Source organism: Narcine bancroftii, chromosome 5 (assembly GCF_036971445.1).
Source record: "Narcine bancroftii isolate sNarBan1 chromosome 5, sNarBan1.hap1, whole genome shotgun sequence".
Lineage (NCBI taxonomy): Eukaryota > Metazoa > Chordata > Chondrichthyes > Torpediniformes > Narcinidae > Narcine > Narcine bancroftii.
This window is the reverse complement of record NC_091473.1, coordinates 70077472-70101851: the sequence shown is the minus strand read 5'-3', so window position 1 is coordinate 70101851 and position 24380 is coordinate 70077472. Positions and strand designations below refer to the sequence as shown.

General features: G+C 39.9%; 2 protein-coding genes across 9 annotated transcripts in view; one reads left to right on the top strand and one right to left on the bottom strand.

The window, feature by feature from the left end:
• The window catches only part of LOC138763507 (coiled-coil domain-containing protein 190), a 145090-nt gene that overhangs the window by 54721 nt on the left and 65989 nt on the right, over positions 1-24380 (top strand). The gene's annotated exons all lie outside the window — the stretch shown is intronic.
• LOC138763509 (leucine-rich repeat-containing protein 55-like) overlaps positions 1-24380 on the bottom strand; it is a 38616-nt gene that overhangs the window by 5137 nt on the left and 9099 nt on the right. For 2 of the 5 annotated variants that reach the window (XM_069937790.1, XM_069937791.1), the window contains exons 2-4: positions 20290-20427; positions 18404-18506; positions 7176-8078 (exon numbers count right to left, since the gene is read on the bottom strand). In XM_069937790.1, coding sequence (XP_069793891.1) covers positions 7176-7800 — 625 coding nt within the window. In that variant the 5' untranslated portion in view covers positions 7801-8078; positions 18404-18506; positions 20290-20427. The remainder of the gene's footprint in view (positions 1-7175; positions 8079-18403; positions 18507-20289; positions 20428-24380) is intronic. The other 3 variants (XM_069937792.1, XM_069937793.1, XR_011357620.1) reach the window with 2 other exon arrangements.

Here is a 24380-nt window from a genome sequence, read left to right as displayed (position 1 = left end):
CAAGAACCATGAATGCTGGAATCTTAGGCAAACAGAGGGATGCAGCAAGTCAGGCAGGCATCCATGCAGTGCAATGAGCAGTCAGTGTTTTGGGTCAGAACCCCTTTTCAAGTCTCAAAAGGAGTCATGAACTGAAACAATGACTGTCCATTCTGTGATGTATCTTCTATTGCAATAAAGAAACTTGCGTTCCTTTTAAAACACATAGATTTATTAACTAAGCAAACAGGATGAAGGACAGAACATGCACCTGCCAGAACTCATGTGGCAACATCAGTCTTAAGTCTACCCAAGATGCAACACACTCCATCTCCAACTCCTCCTGGTGGTAGCACTCTAGCACTACATACCCTTTTCTTAGATGTTTAATCAAACATGACACATTAATGCAGTATTTTTTCAATTTAAAGTTCAACACAAACGTAACATGAACATCAGCAGCACAATTTTTTAAAGTGTGCATTTCTTTTTCTTTTAGAGATTGTCTGTCAGATGCTTTGATAACGTGTATCGATTTTCTTAACATGTGTCGGCTCTGTTGGTCCACTACTGTCTAGCACAGGTGGGATTTCCTGTTTCTGTGCAGGCTTAATCCTCTGCATTTTCAGCAGACTCCTTTGATTCCTCCTCAATATTTGACCTCCTCTGTTCTGTCAGTGTAGGATCTTGGATTTACTTCTCCCAGAACAGTAGCTTTTTTGTCCCAAGTGTTGAAATCACTGAATTTCATGTCATGTTGTGCCAGTAGCCCTAAGCTCACTGACATATCATAGTTTGCCTTTTGTCTCCCTTGTGGATACTTTTGTTTCTGTTTGACATCTCAGTTCTTGTTTGGGTGTGTAGAGTAGGGAAGTATGGTGTGTAGTCTACGTCCCATCAGAAGCTCAGTGGGTGGCATGCCATGTTCAAGTGGCGAAGCTCTGTAACTTAATAAAGCTAGATATGGATCTGAGCCACTGTCTAGTGCTTTCTTGAGCAACTGTTTAACTATACAAACTCCTTTCTCTGCTTTGCTGTTTGACTGTGGATACAGAAGACGAAGTCTGAAATCATACACTTCTGCAAAGTTCTGGAATTCTCTACAACTGTAGCATGGTCTATTGTCACTGTAGACTATTTCAGGAATTCCATGTCTTGCAAAGATAGTTTAAAAAAAAAATAAACATATTGAATCACACAAGCAACAGACATGCTAGGAAGCCACACAATCTCTGAATAGTTTGATAGATAATCATTAACTAGCAAATAATTCTTTCCATCCATGTGGAACAGTTCAGTCCCAACTCTCTGCCATAGTTCTGCTGGTACATCATTTATTATCATAGGTTCCTTTGTCTGCTTTGTGTGATGTTTCAAATAGGTCTCACAGCTTGAAGCCATCCTGTAAATATCAGCATTTATCCCTGGCCAATAAAGTTCTGGCCCTCTTGCATTTTTAAATTCTAAGGTGCCCCTCATGCACCCTTTTCAGCATCTCTTGTCACAGTGATTCAGGAATGACAATTCTGCTCTGTCTGAGTAGAAGCCCATTAACAACATTCAGCTCTGATGTTGTAGTATGGCTGACATTCACCTCTAGCACGCTTAGATTCTTGATGACCTTCTGCAGAACTGTGTCCTTTCTGTTTCAGCTGCAATCAGCTCGGATTTCATGTGAGATACAGGAATCAGTGAATAGATTCACATGGAGATTCACATCTGTCTCTGTGGAACTCTCATTGCGTGCTTCACTCTGCATTATTCCCCTGGACAGCGCATCAGCTAACACAATAAGTTTAGTTGGCGCGTACACCAATTCAAAGTTATAAATTTGTAGCTTCATCATCAGTCTTTGGATTCTTGGCAATATTTCACTGAGATTTTTCTTGATTACTGTTATTAATAGCTTGTGGTCTGCTTCTGCCACGAATGTTGGTAGACAATACACAAAACTGGAATTTCCTGAATCCATACACCAGTGGTTCTCAACCTTTTTCTTTCCACTTAAATAACACTTTAAGTAATCCCTATTCCATCAGTGCTCAGTAATTAGTAAGAGATTGCTTAAGGTGATATTTGAGTGGGAAGGGAAGGTTGAGAATCGCTGCTCTAGACCCAATTTTCACTGAAATATTTTGCTTGAGAAAAATTGTCATTGGCCCATTTCTTTTGGAGTTGTGAAGCAGCGCACATCACGAGTAAATGAGGTACGATCAAAACAGTGGTTTTCAAAATTTCTTTCCACCCACATACCACCTCAAGCAATCCTTACTAATCACAGAGCACCTATGGCATAGGGAATACTTAAAGTGATATGTGAGTGGAAAGAAAAAGGTTGAGAACCACGGCCATAGACTGGCCTAGACACTCTTTCTCAATCTGTGCATATCGACATTCAGATGCTACTGGCCTCCAATCTTCTCCTAAGGCCTGAAGTAGGACGGCACCTATTCCATCTTTTGAAGCATCTGTGGATATTTTTGTCCTTCTGGATGCATCAATGAACGTCAAAAGTACTGGTTCTGCAGTTAGAATGGTCTTCACTCGTCCCCATTCTTCCTCGTGGTTGTCTGTCCAATTGAATTCACATTTGTCCTGCAACAACTTCCTGAGGTACATTGTTTTGGAAGACAGGTTTGGTATGAATTTGCCAATGAAATTGATCATTCCCAGCACTCTCAATATGCCTTTTTTGTCAGTGAGTCTGGGCATCTCTAGAATTGCTTTCACTTTGCTTTTGTCTGGTCCTACACCTGCCTCTGACAGTTTATCTCCAAAATAGGTGATTTCCTTCACACCAAATTGACATTTTTCTCTGTTTATCTTTAATCCATACTTCTGGATATGTTGTAACACTTGTTGTTATTTTTGTGTAGATCTCCATAGGATCATGTCATCCAATTACGCTTGTACCCCATTTATGCCTTCTATGATATGGTCCACTTCCGGAGTTGAGGAAATTCCAAAAGGCATCCTCAGATAGGAGTATCAGCCAAATGGTGTACAGTATTTTGTGCTATCTTGTGCAGTTTTATTTGCCAGAAGCCCTGGGATGCATCCAATGTAGTGACAAACTTTGCACCGGCCATCTCACTTGTAATTTCATCTCTGGTTGGAATCTAATATGTTCTCTCCTTATATTAGCATTCAAGTCTTTTGGGTCTATGCACATGTTTAGGCCACAGTTCTTCTTTTTGACACATACCACTGAATTCACCCATTCTGTAGGGTCTTCCACTTTCTTTATGACTCCTAGTGCCATCATTAGTTTGAATTCTTGGTTGAGATTCTATTTTAGTGGTGCTGAAATCCGCCTCAGGGCATACACTACTGTCTGTGCGTCCTCTTTTAATTGAATGGTGGAACTCCAAACCCCTTAACATGTTGAGAAATTGATCCAATATTTCCTCTACGCTGTTGTGTGTGTGGTCACGGTTAATATGATACATCCTCTTGACTAGATTTAAGTTTTCACATGCTTTGTCACCAAGCAGTGAATAATGTCCATCTGGGATTACAATGAACTTGAGGTGGAGCTCTTTATCTTTAACCTTGAATTTATGTGTACCTTTCATGTTGATGCTCTGTCCTTGGTATGCTTTGAGCAGTACAGGATTTGCATGGATGTATGGTTTTATCTTCATTGCCCTGATGTTGCACTCAGATCAAATTGACTTTTGCCCCTGTGCATAACTTGAAAGGAATATTTGTTCCATTTGTATGCAGTAACACAATCCATTTTTCCTGCTTGACTCAGTTCACTTCCTTCACCACCATGCTCACAAAAAGTGCATCACTGAGAGCAGTTTCTTCTATAGTGTGTACACTTTTACTTCTGTTCAGTTTCCCTTTCTGCTCTTTCATTTGTTAAACTTTTTCATAAGCTGGGCATTGCTTTGGCACATGCTTAGTGCTGTATCATTTACAATTGAATGTCTCTCCATCTTTCTGTTGGTTCTTGTATCTCATTTTTTTTTTGTTTGTGTGTGTCCCGATACTCTGAGAATGGCTATGCCTTCATTTTCACTGGAATTTGCACTATCACTGAATTTTTTCACGTGGTGCAGGGCTAGTTCACTGGCTTGGCACATCTTTACAGTTCCCACCAAGGTAAGCTCTGTCTCTCACAGCAACACCTCTCTCGTGTTCTTATCATTAATTCCAAACACCATTTGATCACAGATTATTGAATCTTGCAGCAATCCAAAATTTCATGTTTTTGCTTTTAATTTTAAGTCTGTTAAAACAGTATCAAAGCTCTCTCCCTACAGCTGCATGCACGAGTGAAACATATACCTCTCAAAGGTTTCATTTCTTGGTGAACAGTGTTCGTCACACATCTCAATAATCTTGTCAAATTTGCTCTGGTCTTCTACCTCGACAAAAATAAATGTATTGAAAACCTCTAGAGCTTGAGGTCCTGACACAGTAAGTAGCAGTGCAATCTTCCATGTATCTTGTTTGCTATTGATTCCAGTGGCTTGCAGATACAGCATAAAGCTTTGTTTAAACAGCTTTCACTCATGGTCAACATTTCTAGTTCATTTTACAGCAATGAGTTTTTAAACTCTCCATATTTTCACTGCTGATATTGACTTGTTACTCACTGTGCACACTTTTTTTCTTTCACTCCTTTGCACAGCAGAACTTGGCTGCTTCTTCCACTCTTGGCTGTTTCTACATCTCCTGGAACCATGTGATGTTTCTTCTATTACAATAAATAAACTTGGGTTCTTTTTAAAACTTCGATTTATTAACTAAACAAAGACAGAACCTCATGTGGAGGCATCCATCCTGAATCTACCCAAGATGCTACACTCTGTCTCTCTGACTCCTCCTGATGGTAACACCCTGTCACTACACATTTCTCTCAATGGATGTTGCCTGAACTGTTGCATTCTTCTGCATCTTTTTGTTTGACTGTCAAACGTGGTTTACCAGTCTCAACTCTATCTGTAGAATGGTTGGATAAGATCTGCAGTGCCCCCACTTCCCATGAATGCTGTTCCATGAACTTCATGGGAATGTCTCCAGTCGTCACAGCATTAGAGTCCAGATTTTCAGCACAAAGATATTTTTGAAGCTATCCCTTCAGTTGAGTGCCTAAAGCAGTGGTTCTCAACCTTTTTCTTTCCACTCAAATACCATTTTAGGTATTCCTTATGTGTCAAAGCAATGTCCATCTTATGGAAGGTTGAGAATCACTGCTCTAGACCCAATTGTAACTGAAATATTTTGCTTGAGAAAAATTGTCATTGGCCCATTTCCTTTGGAGTTATGAAACTGTGCCCATAACGAGTCAATTAGGTACAATTAAAATAGTGGTTTTCAAACTTTTTCTTCCCATTCACATCCCACCTTATTAATCACAGAGCACCTTTGGCATAGGGAATACTTAAGGTGGGATGTGAGTGGATGAAAAAGGTTGAGAACCACTAGCCTAGAGCATAAAGTGTGGAGAAATTTGTTTGGGTATTTCACTGTTACTTGAAACCCTCCAAAACATTTGAATTGTCACCAAACCATTGATTTATTCTCTTTTTAACAAAAATATAAGCTGCAGAAAACATTCATAGTTCACATTACTACTATTAAAAATTGATATGTTAACCAAATTTCACTCAGTTGAAATCAATAATTGGTAGATTTCAGATCATTTTCAGAGATCTCACTTCCTGCATTTCCATTCTAATTTTCATTGCATCAAATTCAAAGGCTAGAATGTAAAAGTAGCTTGAGAGTTATTTTTCTTGGTTTGAAGTCTCAACAGGCTTTATAAAGAATTGCTCTATCTAATGGTTGTGATCTGCAATTTGATGGAAGCTATGAAGGCTGAGGATTTATCTTTGATCAAAGATGAATTTAACTGATGTCAGCTGAACGAAACAAAATTCCTAAAAATTGCCAGTTGTGGAAAGTTTTGAAATAAAAGCACAATATGTTGGAAACACTCAGCAGGTCAGGCAGGATCTGTGGAAAGTGAAGCAGATTAAAGTTTCAGACTGAAGACTCATCATCAATGAAATAGAAACAATATAACCACCCTTAGTTTTACCTGAGGAAATGAGGAGGAACATTAGAGCCTGAACAGTCACTCAAAATCAGCAATTAGATTAGAACATGCTTATCTGAATGACAGATCATTTGTTTCCTCACTCTAGCCAACAAAATCTGTCGCTCTACTTTAAAAAGTTTAATGACCTCGCTTAAAAATCTCATTGGGGAAGGGGAGGGCAAAATCCTCACCCTTGTTTGAAAGAATGCTTTCTAGCATCATTATTGCAATAACTAAAAGCTTGATGACTCATTGCTTGCCCTGGCTTTTAAGATGGAAGAGTTTCTCTCAGTCCACATTTATTCAACAATGTGCTAATTGCACTGTAATCTATACTGAAGAGAATGAATGGCTGGCCTATCCAACCTGCCCTAGACAAACTGCCCTAGACATATGACCCTTCATCACTCTTGGAGATCTTTGTCAATCCAAATGTTCTTCCTGGGGTGCAGAGTCAAGTTATGTGGTTCCATGTGAGGTCTAACCAGATGTTTAACTGTTGCAAGTGCAATTTAGAATAATTTTGTTCCCAATTATAATTGAAATTAATCCCACCAATTGACAAAAAAGATCAAAATAAGAGTTTACATCGTCCTGAAGTAAACGAGCTTGCAGCTCAAGCACGATGAATGGCCTCTTGGCGAAGAGGTGAACTCGTGTTGACATCTTAGAAACCAGACCCCAGCGTCAGTCAATGCTTTTAGCAGTAATGGAAGAAGAAACGAGACGGGGGCATATCATGTATTAGGTTTATACTTGGATCATTATACCTCACATTGTGATCAAATGATTTGCATGCAATAGTTTTGAAACCTAAATAGTCCTGTATGTGGTAGTTGATATTAAAATATGCTACGATGCTGGTTGGAAATCAATGCGCTGTCGTCGTGCTTATTACGTCGGTAATATACTTAACAATCAGTTACACTGCAACATAATTCTAGGTGATCCCAGTGGAATTTGAAATATACAGTCAAAGGGCATTCAGGGCAGGGACAGGGCAAACCTTAAAACATCCAATCATCTTTGAAGCACAAGTTGGAAATAAATTTAGGGTGGGTCAGAATTCGTCTAATTTCTGCTGTCATTGAGCTCTAAAGATTTATTTTCATTCAAAAATTAAGGACAAAGGAAAGTCTACCTGGAATATTTCTTCTGTTCCTCCTCATCCAGCTCATTAAGTATTCCGAGTTGCAATTACACTTCCACGGGTTTCCAGCTAGGCGTGCCGATCTCAGGTGTGGAAGTGCCGCCAGCAGGTTGACATCAATGAATGTCAAACCATTTCCGCTGATGTCAATTTCTTGCAGTTTCGGGTTTGCCGAGAGCGCCCTGTTGTCAATGAAGGTCAGTTCCTTGTTGCCGCTCACCCTCAGCACCACCATGTTGGCCAGATGTTTGAAGGTTAACTGGGTGATCCTCCGCAAGCGATTGCAACTGAGATCCAGGTGCACCAGCACCTGCATGTTGAGGAAGGAGCTTGGTGAAATCTCTGTCAGGGAGTTGTGGCTGATGTCCAGGTACACCAAGCCGCCCAGGTAGTTGAGGTGGACAGTGGGGAGGCTGGAGATATTGTTGTTGGACAAAATCAGTTGCTTGGCGGTGAATGGGATGTCTGTAGGAAAATGATGGAGCTGGGCTCCTGAGCAGTTGATTAAAAACTGACTGCAGTTGCATCCATGGGGGCATCCAGCGATCCGAAACGTTTTTGTGATGAAAAAGATAGCTAGCAGTGTTAAACCCCGCACAATGAAAGACGCATCCATTCTCCAAAACTAGAGAGAGCTTCTCTCATTCAAGTCTTTTCGCCCAAGATGCCTCCATCGTGAGCAATTCGGTTCTGTCACCTTGCGGTCTTGCAGAAGGTTGGTGGGTCCAGCGGCATTGAGAGCCACAGTTACTGTTTGGCGAATAAAGCGTCGGCCAATGAATGAAGATCATCGAGTTGGTGCATTGGTCAATTGTTCGCACATCTGGTCCCCCTGCACACTCTCGTATTCTGAAGCCAACGCACCACTTGGGATATTATTACCTGAACCGGGCACTGTGAAATATGGGTTGTGAGTGAGTGCATGACAGGTTATCATTTGGCCGTGCCGCAATGTAACTCAGAAGACACTTATTTCCTTAACGTGGGATATTTTTAGTCTATGGATAATTTATTTACTAGGCGTGTTAAATTCCTACCAGCGCTCTGGTAATCCGTTAACCAGTCTGCTAAATAGAAGGCGCAAGGTAAATTATTAACGATTACAGATTGTTTAAGTGTGTCACTTTTCGTTTTGGCGTCACTTCTAATAAATTCAGTGGCATGGGCCACGAAACGGGAGCTCCGTTCAAGCCACCAATGCTTTCGCCAATGCACGTTCTCTGCCTTGTTTCGCCAATTCAGGTGCAGCAGATGACATTTCACACCAGTGAAAACCAAACCAAACATTACGAACTTATGAAATATTAAGAACAGCTTATGGACCCCGACAAGTTGATGAATTTACTAATATTGGTTGTCCACCACGAGAGAAATGACCATCTCATGTTTCTAGGATGTGCGCTGTGAAAGTTTCAAACCCAAACATCCTTCCAAAATTTCTAGTTCTAATATCTAAGGAAGATTTCAGCTGTTCAAATTATGGCTGAAAAAAAATTGGGAAGGCAGGTAACATTTTCATGATAATTTTATAACTAAAGACTCAGCATAATTCTCCCACCTACTTTTTAAAAAGGCAATTGTTTAAGATAAGGGATGGCTCATTGGAACTCTGAATCTATTTCATCGTTCAATTAAATGTGGGCAATCACTGTGGAACCTGGTTGTTCAACAAAGTTGCAGGTGTGAGTTATAGCAGTTAATTACAACCTCTGCACACTCACCTACCTGTTTCAGACATGCCTTTTTACAACCAGCTAACAGTAAGTTATAAGTTGAAAAGTGACAGATCCACTGAGCATACGTGAGATACAAACCAGAGGACTTGGATTAAGATTGAAAGGGGAAAAGTTTAAGGGGAGCATAGAAGGGAACCTCTTCACACAGAGAGCGGTGAGCATGTGGAATGAGCTGCCAGCTGAGGTAATGAATGCAGGCTCAATTTTAATATTGAAGAATTTGGACAGGTACATGAATGGGAGAGGTATGGAGGGCTATGGACTGGATGCAGGTCAGTGGGACTAGGCAAAAAAAAAGGTTTGGCACAGACTAGAAGGGCCAAAGGGGCTTGTTTCTCTGCTGTAATGTTCAATGGTATCTGATGTGGTTCCTGTCCAAGCATTTGTCCAGTCATACTGCTGGATGTTGTGAATTTAAAGAGAGAGCAGGGTTGGGTCTGGTTGTAGTAATTACACCTTCTTGTCCAGCAGCAGTCAAAATGAACAATGGATTGAGAATATAGGAAACACACCAAAATGCTGGAAGAACTCAGCATCTTTTCAGCATCTAAAGGAAACAAAGATATCTTGCCAACATTTCAGGCCTGAGCTCTTCAAGGAAAAATCAGAAAAGGTAGAAGCAGGTTATATCAGAACTTCTCAGAATTCAAACAATGGGGGAGGAATCCAGACCAACAAAAGGTGTTAATTGAATATGATAAGGGACATTCCTCCTAGGATGAAGAGATGTCAGAGATGTCCTCCTTCTTCAACAAATGTGGCTACCACCATCAACTCAGTACTCCCCCACATATCCTCCATTACCTGCACATCTGCCCAGACCCCCTCCACTCCACATGCAACAAGGACAGCATTCCTCTTTCCTCATCAACCAGCCCACCAGTCTCTGCATCTAACACATCTTCCTTTGCCATTGCAACCGCCTACTATGTGATCCCACCACTCTCCTCCCCTTTCTGCCTTCCGCAGGGACTGTTGTCTCTGTGACTCCCTTGTCCACTCCTCCCTCCCCACCAATTATCCCCTTGGAACCTACCCCCGTGACCACAGGAGAGGCTCCACTTGTGCCCACACCTCCTCCCTCAGCACCATTAGGATCCCAAAACCGTCCTTCCAAGAGAAGCAACATTTCACTGGTGTACTTGCAGGGAAGCTCCCGCTGTGGTTTCTTCTACATCAGAGAGACTGGATGCAGTCTAGGAGATCACTTTGTAGAGCACCTTGGCTCTGTCCACCACAATAGCATGGATCTCCCAGTGGCCACCTATTTCATTTGTCCATCCCATTCCCATCTGGCATGTATGTCCATGGTCTCATGTACTTCCAGACTGAGACCACCCATAAAATGGAGTATCAACACCTCATTTTCCAACTGGGCACCCTTTAACCTGATGTCATTTATTTTGACTTCTCCGGCTTGCATTTTTAAAAAAAAAACACCCCCTTCTTGCCCCATCATCTCTCCATTCCCTGTCTCCTTTTGACAGGCATGATAAATTCTCACCTAGACCCTTATCATATCCAATTAATACCTTTTGTTGGTCTAGATTCCTCCATCATTGTTTAAATTCTGAGACTTTCTAATATATCCTGCTTCTGCCTTGAAGAAGAGCTCAGGCCCTAAAATATCGGCAATATAGCTTTATTTCCTATGAATGCTGAAAAGACCAGCTGAGTTCCATTTTGGTATGTTTACTACAACCACAGCATCTGCAGCCTATTGTGTTTCAATTGATTGAGAATGTCTGCAATGTTTTTGGAGCTGAGGGGGCATGGCAAAATGGCGTAGGGTGAAGACGTGGGAAGTCATCTCTCTTCAATTGGACAATTTAAAACCCGAAATTAATGAACTGATAAATATCTGAATAATTAAAGAAATGTTTTTTTTACATTCTGAGAGTGAAAGAAGCAAGAAGAGGAAGAGTACAAAAATCAAATAAACTACATTTTAAAGTATTGGGGAAAAAAGGAAGAATCTGGGCCTACCGAAGAATTGAAGCCTCAGGATCCATTTTAGATGGATCTGAAGCCGCAGTGTACTTCTCTGGCAAGGCTGAGTGAAGCGGCGGTGTCCTCAGTGCGAGCAGCGACGGTAGATGGCGGTGCTGCCGCTGCCCTCCTGCCATCGATCCAGGAAGCCCAAGGGAGCGTTGAGCTGAGCGTCGCTGGTAGCATGGCTGAGTGAGGGGGGCCAGGGGACGCAAGCATGAGTGCGTTAGGCACCTTTGTGCTCACCGGTGCAAAGTGACACACCTTCCTTGGAAACCCGTTCTCGCGTGACTGGCGCGATCATCATGAGCGGGTCTGAGCTGTGGCGGGGGGGACCTATCAATCACCGCGCTGACTATGTCGGCCCAGCGTGGAGAGGGGTCTAGACCCGCAGCCAGGCTGCCAGAGAGATGAGTTTAGTACCTGAGGAGGAGGAGGAAGAAACTGCTGACTACTTGGATGAAGAGGATCATGAACTACTTATGGCTGCTACAAATATTATGGAAGGTAAGCCTAGAACCTTAAAGGCACCTTCACCATATAAATCTCCAAGTCTGTTGAGCCCTTCACCTGGACCTGATGTGTTAACTATGTTAGAATAGATAACGAAACAAAATGAAAATTTGATGGATTATATATCTACTAGTTTTCATAGTGTTGATGAACAGTTTGCTGTTATTAGAGTCAGAATATCAGACATGTCTGGAGATATTGCTTAAATGAAGTTGGACATTAATAATATTTGACAGCTGTTGATGTGGTCCAAGACAGAGTGAAGAATGTTGAAGATAGAGTTGATCAGATTGAAGAATCTATTACTGGATGGCAAATGGAGAAGAAAAACTTTTTACAGAAAATGGATTCATTGGAAAACCAAAGTTGTCAGAATAACATTAAAATAGTGGTTTACCTGAGGGTATTGAGAGAGCAAATCTCACAAGATTTTTTAAGGAATGGGTTCTGAATATTTTCCTGAAGGTTTGGAACTAGATAGGGCCCATCATGCTTCAAGAAGGAAACCTTTACCAGGCCAGCCGCCATGGGCAGTTTTGGTTAGATGTCTTGGGTATTAGGATTGGGAGATGGTTTTACGTACGGCAATTTAGCAAGCTCGTGTGAATCAAAACCCAATGATGGTACAGGGAAATAAGGTTTTTGTTTTATGCAAATTTGAGTCAAGAGGTTATTCAGAGTGAAAGGAGTTTAATTCAGCTAAAGCGGTGTTGTGAAAGAAAGGGTATAGATCTGCTTTTTGATATCCAGCAAACTTGAAGGTGTTTTATGGAGAGTATCAGTCACAAATTTTTGAAAGAGCACAAGATGCTCACAAGAAGGTTAATACCTTTACTAATTCTTTGCCAGATTGCAAGTTGACTCAAGAACTTTCTACAAAACCTTTGGTGACCATAGATAAAGCTGGAAATGGACAGGGGAGTAGGAAGTTGGAAACTGAATTTGGAGGTGGAGCTTCCAACTACATCTGAATCTTGATTGGACTATGTACTTTATTATTGGGTTGGGGAGAAGATGACGACCCAGTTATTTCTGAAGTCATCAGCCACTGTTGGTATTAACCATACGCGGTTAATAGAGGGGATACTGCTTTTGCAGTTTTTTTAGGGGGGGAATAATTGTGTTTTAGTTGGGGGGGGGGTTATATATATATTTAGAAGTAGTTTTAAGCCTTAATAGAATTTGTATTTTTAATTGTGTGCCTGATTTATTTTAGTTACAATGTCCAACTTAGATTTTGCAACTTTTAATGTTAAGGGTTTGAATAGTACGATAAAAGGGAAGCATGTATTAGTCTATATTAAGAAAATGAAAGTGGATATTGCTTTTTTAAACAAGAAACTAATTTGACTGAAAAAGAACATCTAAAATTGAAAAGGGACTGGGTGGGCCAAGTTATTTCATCTTCTTTTAATTCTAAAGCGTGTGGAGTTGCAATTTTAATTACAAAAATTTGTCTTTTACATTGGGTTCAGTGTTGGAAAAGAAGGGTAGGGTACTGATGGTTAATTGTAAGATTTCCTATGAATTATGGACATTGTTAAATGTTTATGCTCCTAATGTAGATGATTAAAAGTTTATTACTAAAGCTTTTTTGGGATTGAATCAAGTGAATGATAATATATTGGTGGGAGGAGATTTTAATTGTTGTTTAGAACTTTCACTGGATAAATCCCCAAAGTCTGTATAAATAAAAAAAGATGGCAGATTGTTTTCAATTAAAGACTTAAATTTGGTGGATATTTGGAGAAGGAGGAATCCGACTGAGAAAGATTCTTTGTTTTATTCGGCTAGACATGAATCTTTTTCAAGAATTGATTTTTTTTTAAATTATCCACCCAGTTGCAAGGGAGAAATAGTGCTGATTATAAAAGTCGAACATTGTCAGATCATTCACTTTTATTAATTTCATGAGTTAGTTCTGATGTGGTTCCAACTAGTTATAGATGGAGATTTAATATTACGTTGTTGAAACAGCCAGAATTTGAAAAAAATGTTTTTGGAGCTACTCTTCAATGGGGCAACAGATACCTTTGGTGCACAGGAGGAATTTTTTCTTTAATGAAATTCAGCATTATCACCCCATCCTGTTTAACCATCAAGAAAATACAGTCCCTGGGAGTCTACAAACTTTACAGTCAACCATGCAACACACTCACTGGGCTACAAATGTTAATTTTTTTCTTCACTCAAGTGGACCAGTAGGAAAAAAAGTCCTTCCACTCATTTCACGCAGTCACCCTGAAAATTTCCTGTGAAATACCCCTATTGCAAAAAGAAAATTGTGCATTTTATTTGAGGACAGAGGATGTCAATGGCAAACAGAAACTGTCTGATTCAAACATTATTTTCCTTTCATAATCCATGTTGGTTCTGCTCAATCCTATTATCCTTCTGTTTTTCCACTTTTCATTATTGATTTCAGCCTTTTCCTACCACTGACATTAGCTTAACGTGTTGCTCTATGCCTGATTGCTCTCTTCCTCCTTAACTAATGGGATTACCCTAAAATCCACAACAATAATTGCAGAATCTATCGAACTTTGGAAGATGACATTATCTCTAAAGCCAACTCTGGGATGTAAATCAGATATTTAAGATTGATCACCTTTCAAACTCATTAACTTAGGTCAAACACAAATCTGGAGAAACTCAGCAGGTCAAACAATGTACTTTATGTTACAAAACAAAAGATACATAACAAATGTTTGATGCTTGAGCCTTTCATCAAGGCATGAAGGGTTTGATGTATCTGTCTCTTTGTTATATAAAGTACACCATTTGACTTGCTGAGTTTCTCCAGAATCGTGCTTTCGATTCAATGCCGGTGTCTGCAGACTTTTGTGTTTGAATTCCAAACTCTAACTTCTCTAGTACCCTTTTATGACTAATTAGTTCCTTCAGTTTCTTATTCTTGCAAAACCCTTGACGTTCTAATATATCTGGCTTCCGTGTAGCCAGATAGAAGGCAATTGTTTTATTCTTTTGCCATTTCCTTATTCCTCAATTGTAAATTATCATTTTTATAAAGATTCCACACTGGCTTGCAGAAATATTTTCCTTTTTAATTAGTTATAAAATCTTTTTGCATGGTTATTTGTCTCTTGCCTATCTTTATCAATTTCTTTGTTCTTTTCCGAGTTCCAGAGAAAACTGGCGAATTGGTATTTCTGGCAACTTAACCCACTTGCTTTGGATCCAAGGCAATCTTTGATCTTGCTTGTTAATTACAGATGAATCAATTTACCTGTGGAGGTTTTATGCTTTGAAGGAATATATTTTTGTTGCAATTTGTGATGTTCCATCAAAATACATTTCAATATGTTATCTTGATTACAACTAAATTTATTTTCAGATCTTCAAAGTTTTCTTTGCTTAAATTAATATCCTTAGTTTCACCTTGAACTGCATTGCTTTAAAACTCTGTATCAAATTTCATCATATTATGGTCACTCTTCCCCAATAGCCCCATAATGGTAAAATCATTCATTAAGTACTTCTTGTTGCATAAAGCAAAAACTGAATAGCCTTTTCCCAAGTTGGTTTCTCAATGTAATGATCTATTAAAGCATCTCAAATTAATTTCCCTTTCAATTTATCACAGCAAATTTGGCCCACTCCTGCTCATGCTAACTGCATCACCAGATCCAGCTCCAAGAGTGTCATCAAGTTTGCAGATGACACAACAGTGGTTGGCCTCATCAGCAACAATGATGAGTTGCACCTCAGAAGAGGTGGAAAATCTCCTGTAGTGGTGCAAGAAATAACAACCTGAGTCTCAACATGGACAAAATGAAGGAAATGGTCATGGACTTCACGAGGACTAGGAACAACCACCCTCAACTATACACCAACAACTCTGTGGTAGAGACAGTGGGAGTATCAAGTTCCTTGGAGTTTACTTAACTAGTGACCTATTGTGGCATTCAATATCTCCTCACTTGTCGGGAAGGTGCAATAGTGTCTATACTTCTTGAGAAGACTGAAATGGGCAAAGCTACTGACCACCATTATGTAAACTTTCTATAGGAGCTCTATTGAGAGCATCCTGGCTGGCTGCATCACAGTGTGGTTGCTACAGAGAAATGGATTGGAGGTCAATACATAGGACCATAAGAGTAGCAGAGAGGATCAATGGTCTACTCAGATCATTGTCTGAAGAGGGTGCACAGAATCATTGAGGACCCCTTCCACCCTGCACATAACATTTTTCAGCAGCTCCTGTCAGGGAAGAAATATGGGCGAATCAAAACCAGAATCACCAGGCTGAGGAACAGCTGTTTACTTTGGGTAGTAGACCAAAGGAACTGCTCACACTAAATATCTGAGACTCTCATGTACAAAACAATATTTATCTATTTGGATATAATACTTGTCCTGCATCTCTATTATTTGTCTGTATGTGTTTTACGTCTGGTTGTGTGTGTGTGCATGGTTTTGCACCAAGGACCGGAGAACGCTGTTTCATTGGGTTGTACTTGCACAATCAGATGACAATAAACTTGATGTGACTTTTCTGATCTTGTATGTTAAAATATGCTTGATTGCCCTTTATGCACCAAGTCTAATTTCACAAATGTTGCGCCCAATATTACAACTACTAATTGGTCACCCTGAAATAACTCCCAGCTATGTTTTCTTCCCTTTGCCTTTTCTTAGCTCAATCCAATTTGATTCTGGATCAACAGCATAATATGTCAAGCCAAAATAATTTCTAACCACTGTTTAAATCTCACATTAATATTCCTACAGCATCCAATTTTGTTTGTACATCGTGCATGATGAATGCGTTGAATGGCTTGGACTGTTTATTTTCCACCTTTGATTTTCCTGCAGCCAAGTTTCCTTCAGCAATTAGATCATACCAATGTGTTTATTATTTTACATTTAATTATGCACAGTGCTGTTCTAGTAGTATGAACTTCCTCCTGCATCTGCATGGTTTTCTCCCAGAATGCCCTGGTTTCTCCCCGGATTCCATAGATCTGCTGTTTAATTGATTAATAATTAGTGACCATACATTTCCTATCGTGGAAGAAAAATCAGGGTGGTTGGTAGCCATGTGAGAGACAATGAGCTACCGAAAATTAATGGAGAAATGGGACCGATGGAAATGCTTGGTGATCTGGCAGGTTTGAGCCAAATACCAATGATTAAGGAAATAGGATTTTAATTTGCCTTATGAGTGCTGAGAGCCTTCAGATACAGAGCTTTTAAATTTATCATTGTAACAGTCAACCTCTCCCTTTCTACTCTTTCATTTTATTTTAGCTGCTCCTTCCATTTACTTTCTAACTTCCCCTTCCTGATTTGTGTCTCTCCTTCCTGAATTCTCTTTGTTCCCATTCCTCTGCCAAACTGGTATAAACCTAATTTGATCTTGTAATCCCCTCTGCAAGGATATCAGTGTTGGCTTAGTTGAGATACCACCCCATCTGAATGGTGCAGGTCCCATTTCAATGCCTCAAAAATCTGAAAGACCCCCCCCCCCCCGCACCATCTCTCCACACAGCCATTTACATCCTCTGTACTTGGATGTGTCACAGGATAATCCTGAGATCACTACCTTCAAGGTCTTGCTTTATATCCTCCTCACTTACTCTGTAATCTCTGGGTAGGACCCCATGCATCCTGGACGTTGATTCCAAAATGGTCCATAAATTCTGGGGGTTTTTTTTGTGTCCCCTTTCCAGGATTATCTACAGCTATTCAATGCCCTATGTGACAACACATAACCACAGAATCGTGTTTTATCTCCCTAGTTATTGAATATTGGATCACTGTTGCTCTCCCTCCTACTCTAGTGTGAAAATAAGAATATGACTCACCAGTGATTTTAGTTAGACTTTAAATTATTAAAAAGAGATAAAGGAGCATGACTGAGATGTAAACCTTTCACTCCTCTTTAATGAAATGGCAGTTCTACGGAAGTTCAGGCTGCTCTGATGAATATAGAATATCGAGATCTCCTGACTCCCTTGATTCTTGTGTTGCTCATGTAAGAGCAAGTTTTGTTTGAATCCATCAACCATTAAGGTTGCTAAACTCTGCCAATTTAGTCCTGACCAGAGATGGAATTGTGCAAGCACAAGATTTTGACCTATAATTTATTTGGGTTTGCACATGAAAGGCAGTGTCGTTTAATGAGATGAAGTTCATGCCTTTTATGGGAGTTAACTGAAGAAACTTTACAATCTGGACAAAAGTTTCCTTGTTTTGATAAAACATTTTGGGCAAGCCCATGATTAACATGGATGTAACATTGGTCTTCTACAGTATTTAATTCCTTGGCACCAAATATATAGTTTCTCCAATTCTTAGGTGAAAGTAAGATTAGCATTGAATTTTGGTTCTCCCTTGAAGTAGGAAAGACACCATACACCTTTTACTGCACTAGACTGTATTACAGCCCTCTTAAAACTGCTTAAGAATACATCACAAACAGCTTGTTTTTTCCAGAGAACATTAGTATTTTACTCTATCGGGATGCTATGTGCTTTGGAATTGCTTCACTCTAAATTGGCTTGAATGCTTATGGCCCTGGTGTCTGAACATAACCATTAACCATATAACCGTTTATATTAGTTTTTTTTTGTGCTAAATTGGTGTAATGTCACACTTGAAAGTGGAGTTTACCAAATAAGAAGCAGGGTTAGAGTAAAAAAAATGTACATTTAAATTTAGACATAGCCCTTTCAGCCCAACCAACAATCCCTGATATGTTTTGAATGGTGGGAGGAAAGCGGAGCATCCGGAAGAAATCCACGCAGACGTGAGGAGAATGTACTAACACCTTACAAACCGCACAGGATTTGAACCCTGGTCCTGATCGCTGGCGTTCTAACAGCTATGCTACATTGTACAACAATTCTGCCTATTTTTATGATAAGGTTAGAGATATCAAGCCCAGCATTTATTTCCATCCCTCATTGCCCCAAGTTGACAGGGGAGTTATGGACTTGGAATTGCATACAAGCTCACCTGGGAAAGGATGTCCGGTTTCCTTCCAAGAAGGACATGAGTGTTTTTACAACAATCCATGTAGTTACCATCACTGATGCCATGTTTTTATTCCTGATAATACCTGGAATAAAACCAGAAAATGCTAAAATTACTCAGAAAGACAGAAGATCTCTGTGGAGAGAGGAGCTGATTTAACATTCCAGGTCAATGACCTTTCAACAGAACTGAGAAATGTTAGGGATCAATCTGATTGTAGGAGACAAAGGCCACTGAGGAAAAGTGGAGGAATAAGAATGATGGAAATGCTTTGAGATCTGGCAGGGGTTTGCTAAGTTGTGGAAATTATCTGCGATTCAGGGGAGACCAAACAAGACTGAATAACTGCTGAGAGATGGTGGTGAAGGTTTTTTTGGTCAGAGCTCATGTGTCTGGAGGAGGTGCAAAGAGTAAGAGATAAATGAAAATAAAAATATTGCTGGAGCTATTAGGTACAAAGAACTGCTTGAGGAAAAAGTCAATGCTTCCATATGGGTCCAAACCATGCCTGTAGGATAAGTGGAATGGTTCTTTTTTTAGGTTCACTCCTCGGTTCCATTCCCAGAACAGGTGATTTCCTCACATTACCATGGAATTCCATTCCCCAGAAACTGTCCATAACACCTTTTTCACCCCACAAACCCATGCCACCATTAAAAACCCCAGTACGTTTCGAACGGTGGGAGGAAACCAGAGCTCCCAGAGAAAACCCATGCAGACATGGCGAGACAGTACAAATTTCTTATAGGTGGAGCAGGATTCCAACCCCCAATCCCATTCACTGACATTGTAACAGCATTGTTACTAACCGCTATGCTAACCGTGTCGCCCTTCTTTAATTTTCTTAATTATTTACTTAACACAAATTTCATGAATGCAAATTTTATTTCGTATCTCTAATTTTCCAGTAGTGATTTGTGAATTCTGTAAATCAAACCATCATAATGCTGAGGTCATCTGAATATTAATAACTATCTTTTTAATAGAGCTTAACACTAATCAATAGGCTGGAAGTATACCTGGCCTGAAAGAAATATTGTCCCATATGTCTCTCAGGCACAGCTTGATTTGGAGGAAGTGATTTGGAGGAAGTGATTGGAGTTAAAGGAGAAATTGTTAGATGTGAGAAAGAGTGAGAGAGAGTGCAGGGAAATTGGTTGTGAACCACAGAGCCTCAAGGTCATCCATGTGGGATTGTGGAGCGCAGAAGGACAGGATATCAACAGATGACAGTTGGAACAAGGAAACAGGAGACTGTCATAGATGTGTCAGAGGTAGATGTGGGACTCAGCCCCTTGAACTTCCATCTCCATTCAAGAGTGCTGGCATTATATGAAATGCTGTTCAAAATAAGGCATTTGTTACTTGTCACAGTGATACTGTGCTGAGTAATCCCTTGCATAATCTTGCTTCCTTGTAAATAGAACCTTTTTCATTTGAAAGGTCTCTTCTCCCCACCACCAACCCCCTCCCCCTCAAAACCCAGGGCTTTTATTCTCTTTCTGACCTGGTAGTAAGTGGGAGCTCTGTTTGACCGTCCAGTGTGAAAGTTAGTATTTTAATAAAATGTAGTCAGTTTACTCATTTCTTCATTTTTGTTTCTGCCACTGATAGGCAAAGCCTTCCTAACAATCCAAATATTTGCCAAACGAGTGTAAAAGCAGCCACCCAGTATCACTACCTGAAAGGTGATTTCCTCTGCTATGGTCGGTTTTCTTATTTATTTTCAACGTGTTAGATCACTTATGACAATCATTGTAAAATATAAATCACACCGGCAGAAGACTCGCACAAGATTTCCTTTCTTCCTTATGTACATTCAATAGTATACCAGCATTGCCATTACAATAACTGAATAAAATACATACGGTCAGAACTTCTGAATTAGTCCATTAGGGAAATCCAGCTTCCAAAACCATTGGAACCGCAAGCACATTTTCTAATACGAGAGCAACTGGTTTACTGTTAAGACTTCATTGCAGCCACCCCTTTGCCAACTATACAGCCTGGTACAAATAAAAATGAAACAATTATCAATTGTACACATTAAAAAAAAAAGAGGAAGCTGCCTTTATAAATCTTTCAGTCAACTATTGGGGTGGAGCCTAACTTTGAATCATGACTGCACTCACATGTTGTCAATCCACATTTTTTATGTGAATTTAGATTCATGAGCATACAATGGGAGTAACCAGACCAGTGAGGGACTCAGTGCCTGAAGAACCCACACGGACTGTTGGAGACTGGTGACTGAACATCGCACCAAGCCATGGGGTGCTGGAAACTGGCTTGTGAGAACTAGGTATCAAGGCCAGGATTCAAGAGGGTACTGCAGGAATGAAAGGCTCCCAAAGAGGTCTCGGGCACTGAAAGCTTCTTGATTGTATTGGAAGTTCAGATCTGGGACCATGGGTTTGCCATTTGATCAGGCAGGAAGCCTTGTGGTTGCAGAGGCTACAGGAATGCTAGAGGCAAATTCCCAGACACTTGGTATCTCTGAAGCTTTTTTCCTTGTTGGAGCTGCTGGGCAATGCTAGTGGTGCCTCTCTTCTGTGATTTTGAATATTAGTACATGATAATAAAGGAATCTGTATCTAAGTTGTGGAAATGCAACACATCGATGAAGCAAATGAGAAGTAATCTTTTGTGGAAGAAGAGAGCGAAACCATGTAATCATCGGAACAGTATTGAGAAAACAAAATACGTTTCTCAATCTTCCATGAGAAGAAAATAGTTTTCAGTATTCCACGTTATTCTCTTCAGCAATTCCATAATTTTCATGTCGGTTAACTCCAAAGTCTTTTATGTCTTTCGGCTATAGTATTTATCAGACACAAGCACCAGACACAACAGCAACAAAATTGTATGTAAAATTTTCCTGTTTTTTTTTGCTATAAGCTGTGTAACTCAGGCAATCTGAACTCTTGTGCATTTGAGTAAATATATTTTTCACCAAGGCTTCACTCCAGCTCCATTTCCACTGGACCATGAATAATTTGACTTGTAACCACAACTATTTAAACCAGGAATCACAAAGTAGCATACTTCTCTGTGTGACCATTCAGCCCATTGAGTCATTACTGGTTTGATTCAAAACATTCCTGCTAATCTCACTTTTCTATCTGGTCAACTTCTTTCCTATCAGAAAGCCCTCCAGTTCCCTTTTGAAATGTACAACCTGTTGTGCCAAATCTACTACCACGATTCATCACACATTCTGTTGACATCACATGCAAAGAAAGGTTCAACAGCTGAAGATAACCACAGGGTCAGATCTAAACACTCACATGACATAATGAAATTAAACAGGAAATCATACCCATGGGTTCGGTCCACTGCAAACAAATGGGCAATGCTTAAATCCACTTTCTGGCTGTGGGAGGAACACAACATTTTCCTCTACATTGCCACAGTAAGAAAACCGCCATAGTTTAAAGTTGTTACTCTCCAAGAAGTAAAGAGTTTCTATCTCCTTGTCACTACAACCCTTTCTCTTCATCTCCACTCATTCCTTTGTCTCTTTCTCTCCCCATCTCCACTCTCTCTCCTAACCCTCTCTCTAAGCCCTCCCTTTCCCTACCCCTCTCTCCCCTACTCTCCCACCCTTCTTTCTCTCTTTCTCTTTTTGTTTTCTCATTTCCCCATTGTTTGCACCTTTCCAATATTCTGTCTGAAATAAGCAGATGCAACCTTATTTCTCGTGTTGACTAGTCTGAATTACAGTGAGAAAAGGGGGATTTCGAAATTATTAGCAGATCGGCAAATAAAATATTTGTAATACAAACAGGAAAAGCTGGAAAGATACAATATGCCATACTGCACCTGGAAGGAGATATCACTCCTGTTCAAACACTTGCACTCCAAGAATGAGCAGATAATAAAATTTAACAGTTTAATACACTTTAAAAGCTTGCATTTTTAATTGTAGGGTCATCAATAGCTATTATCTTGTGCTATGGACACCACCAAAATTAAATTCTGCTCTCCTCAGTTAGAACATTCAAGATGTATCCCTGTAATTCTGAATATTTAGCATCATTAAATCAATCATTTTGATATTTCTTCATCAGGGTGTGGTGGGCAAATTTTACTTGGAGTCCCTCATGAGCAATAAAATGTGCGTTGTCTCATTTGTTTTCATTTGATTGTGTAGAACTGCCAGCTTTGATCGCTTCCTTTTGATTCATCAGTTTTACTCACACCAAGAATTATGCAACACCCAAACATTGTTGACATTATTTTAAATGCTATCTGGTCAAGCAGAATTTTGTTATTCTATAATATTTTAGTCATTAAAAATACCATTGTAATTTTGCTGAAGCTTGCTGAACAACCTATGCTGTTTCCACAGGAACTGGCAATGTGGGTTGGCTACTCACCAAGTGTCTTGTTCACATTAAAATAATTTGGATTCAGTTATCTTTACCTGTGATACAACAAACTCTAATTAAGTGATTGAGTATGGCTACTCAACAAAGATTGTAGCCTAAAACTTCTCACACCAACAGCATCCTCGGTGTTTGTTATGCCATTTGGTGTTGTAATCATGCACAGTGAAATGACATCAAAATTCACTTGATCACATGCCAAACATGCAAAATCAAACATGCCACTCCCAGGGTACATTAGCTCCAATTCTGATTATTTGCAATATTGTATTAACCAGCCATGCTATAACATTGGGCTGAGATTTAGCTGAAGACTTCCTGATTATCTGGTTAAAATGCCTTATCTGGAACGTTTGAGTTTGACTTGAGACCCCACCAGAATTGGGCAGATCTTCTGCTGTCTGAGTTCACTGATCATATTCCCTTGCACTATGGTGTTTCTTTTCCTACACCCAGGAGCACAGTCTTTGCTGGGCTCCTTTCTGTTCAACAAAGACCAGCACAGTGCAGAGAATCTCTCACCATCGCTGGCCAGCTGTGCTGACAGAATGGCTCTGACAACCAGTGAAAGATTGGCAACCCCCTTTCTCTTCCTAGCTCACCACTCTTCAAGCAGTCACTGAAATTGAAGGTTGTTGAATATTTAGGCATATACAAACATTCAAAATCACTTTTAGCGGGTTTAATTTTTAAAAATGAACATAGTTTTAATAACCTAAAGCACATGCACTTCTGTTTAAAAATGTTCGACTGAATGAGAAACCTGGACTTTACCTGTACCCCGACAACTGATTTCTCTCGCTTGTTTCAATGAGGCAGCTATATTTATCTGGTGCGAGCTCACAGCAAGATTTCCCAGTGAGTGAACTGGAAGATCTGCAAAAGCTGGCAATTCTCCACTGGGAAGTTCTTCAGCACAGTGTCAGTTTTCTAAGCTGGCATCCTGCTGAACTGAAGGCCATATACATCTGTTGGCACAAACTTGGGTATTCCAGCCATCAATATTCCAATGAATGGATAATTGTTATCCAGATCACAACAGAGGTCTTCTCAACTGAATTAATATTGTTTGTGGTTAGATAAAGCTGCAGCATAAATGATGATATGAAAGTGACCTCCTCAATCAGCATCCCTAACAATTGGCAGGTATCCTACAGATATATTTCTCCCAAGATGCAGGGAAGTAGACTTCAAATAGTGGAACAGCTTGGTCATGGAGTTGTTGCCTCTTCAGCCATCCCTTGGAATCGAGGACGATTTGCTCCCTCTCTGGTTCCGAGGTAGCTGATGAATCCGAAGTTGGAACCACATCCACAAAACGAAGACCTTCAATCTGTTTAATTTCTTTTGAAAGTATTGAAAGCTTTTCTATGCAATGTTGCTTGACATAAGGCATTATGTAATTAGACAATTTCCATGTTGGACATTACAACATTCCTTTCAATTTTGTAACCATCTTCATGTAAAGTCGTCTGTATATCCACAGTTCAAAGGCCATGAATCTCAAGACTTTCATCAAGGAAACTGGCTATTTTTATTCCTGCCATTGGAGTAACTCATAAATCATTTCC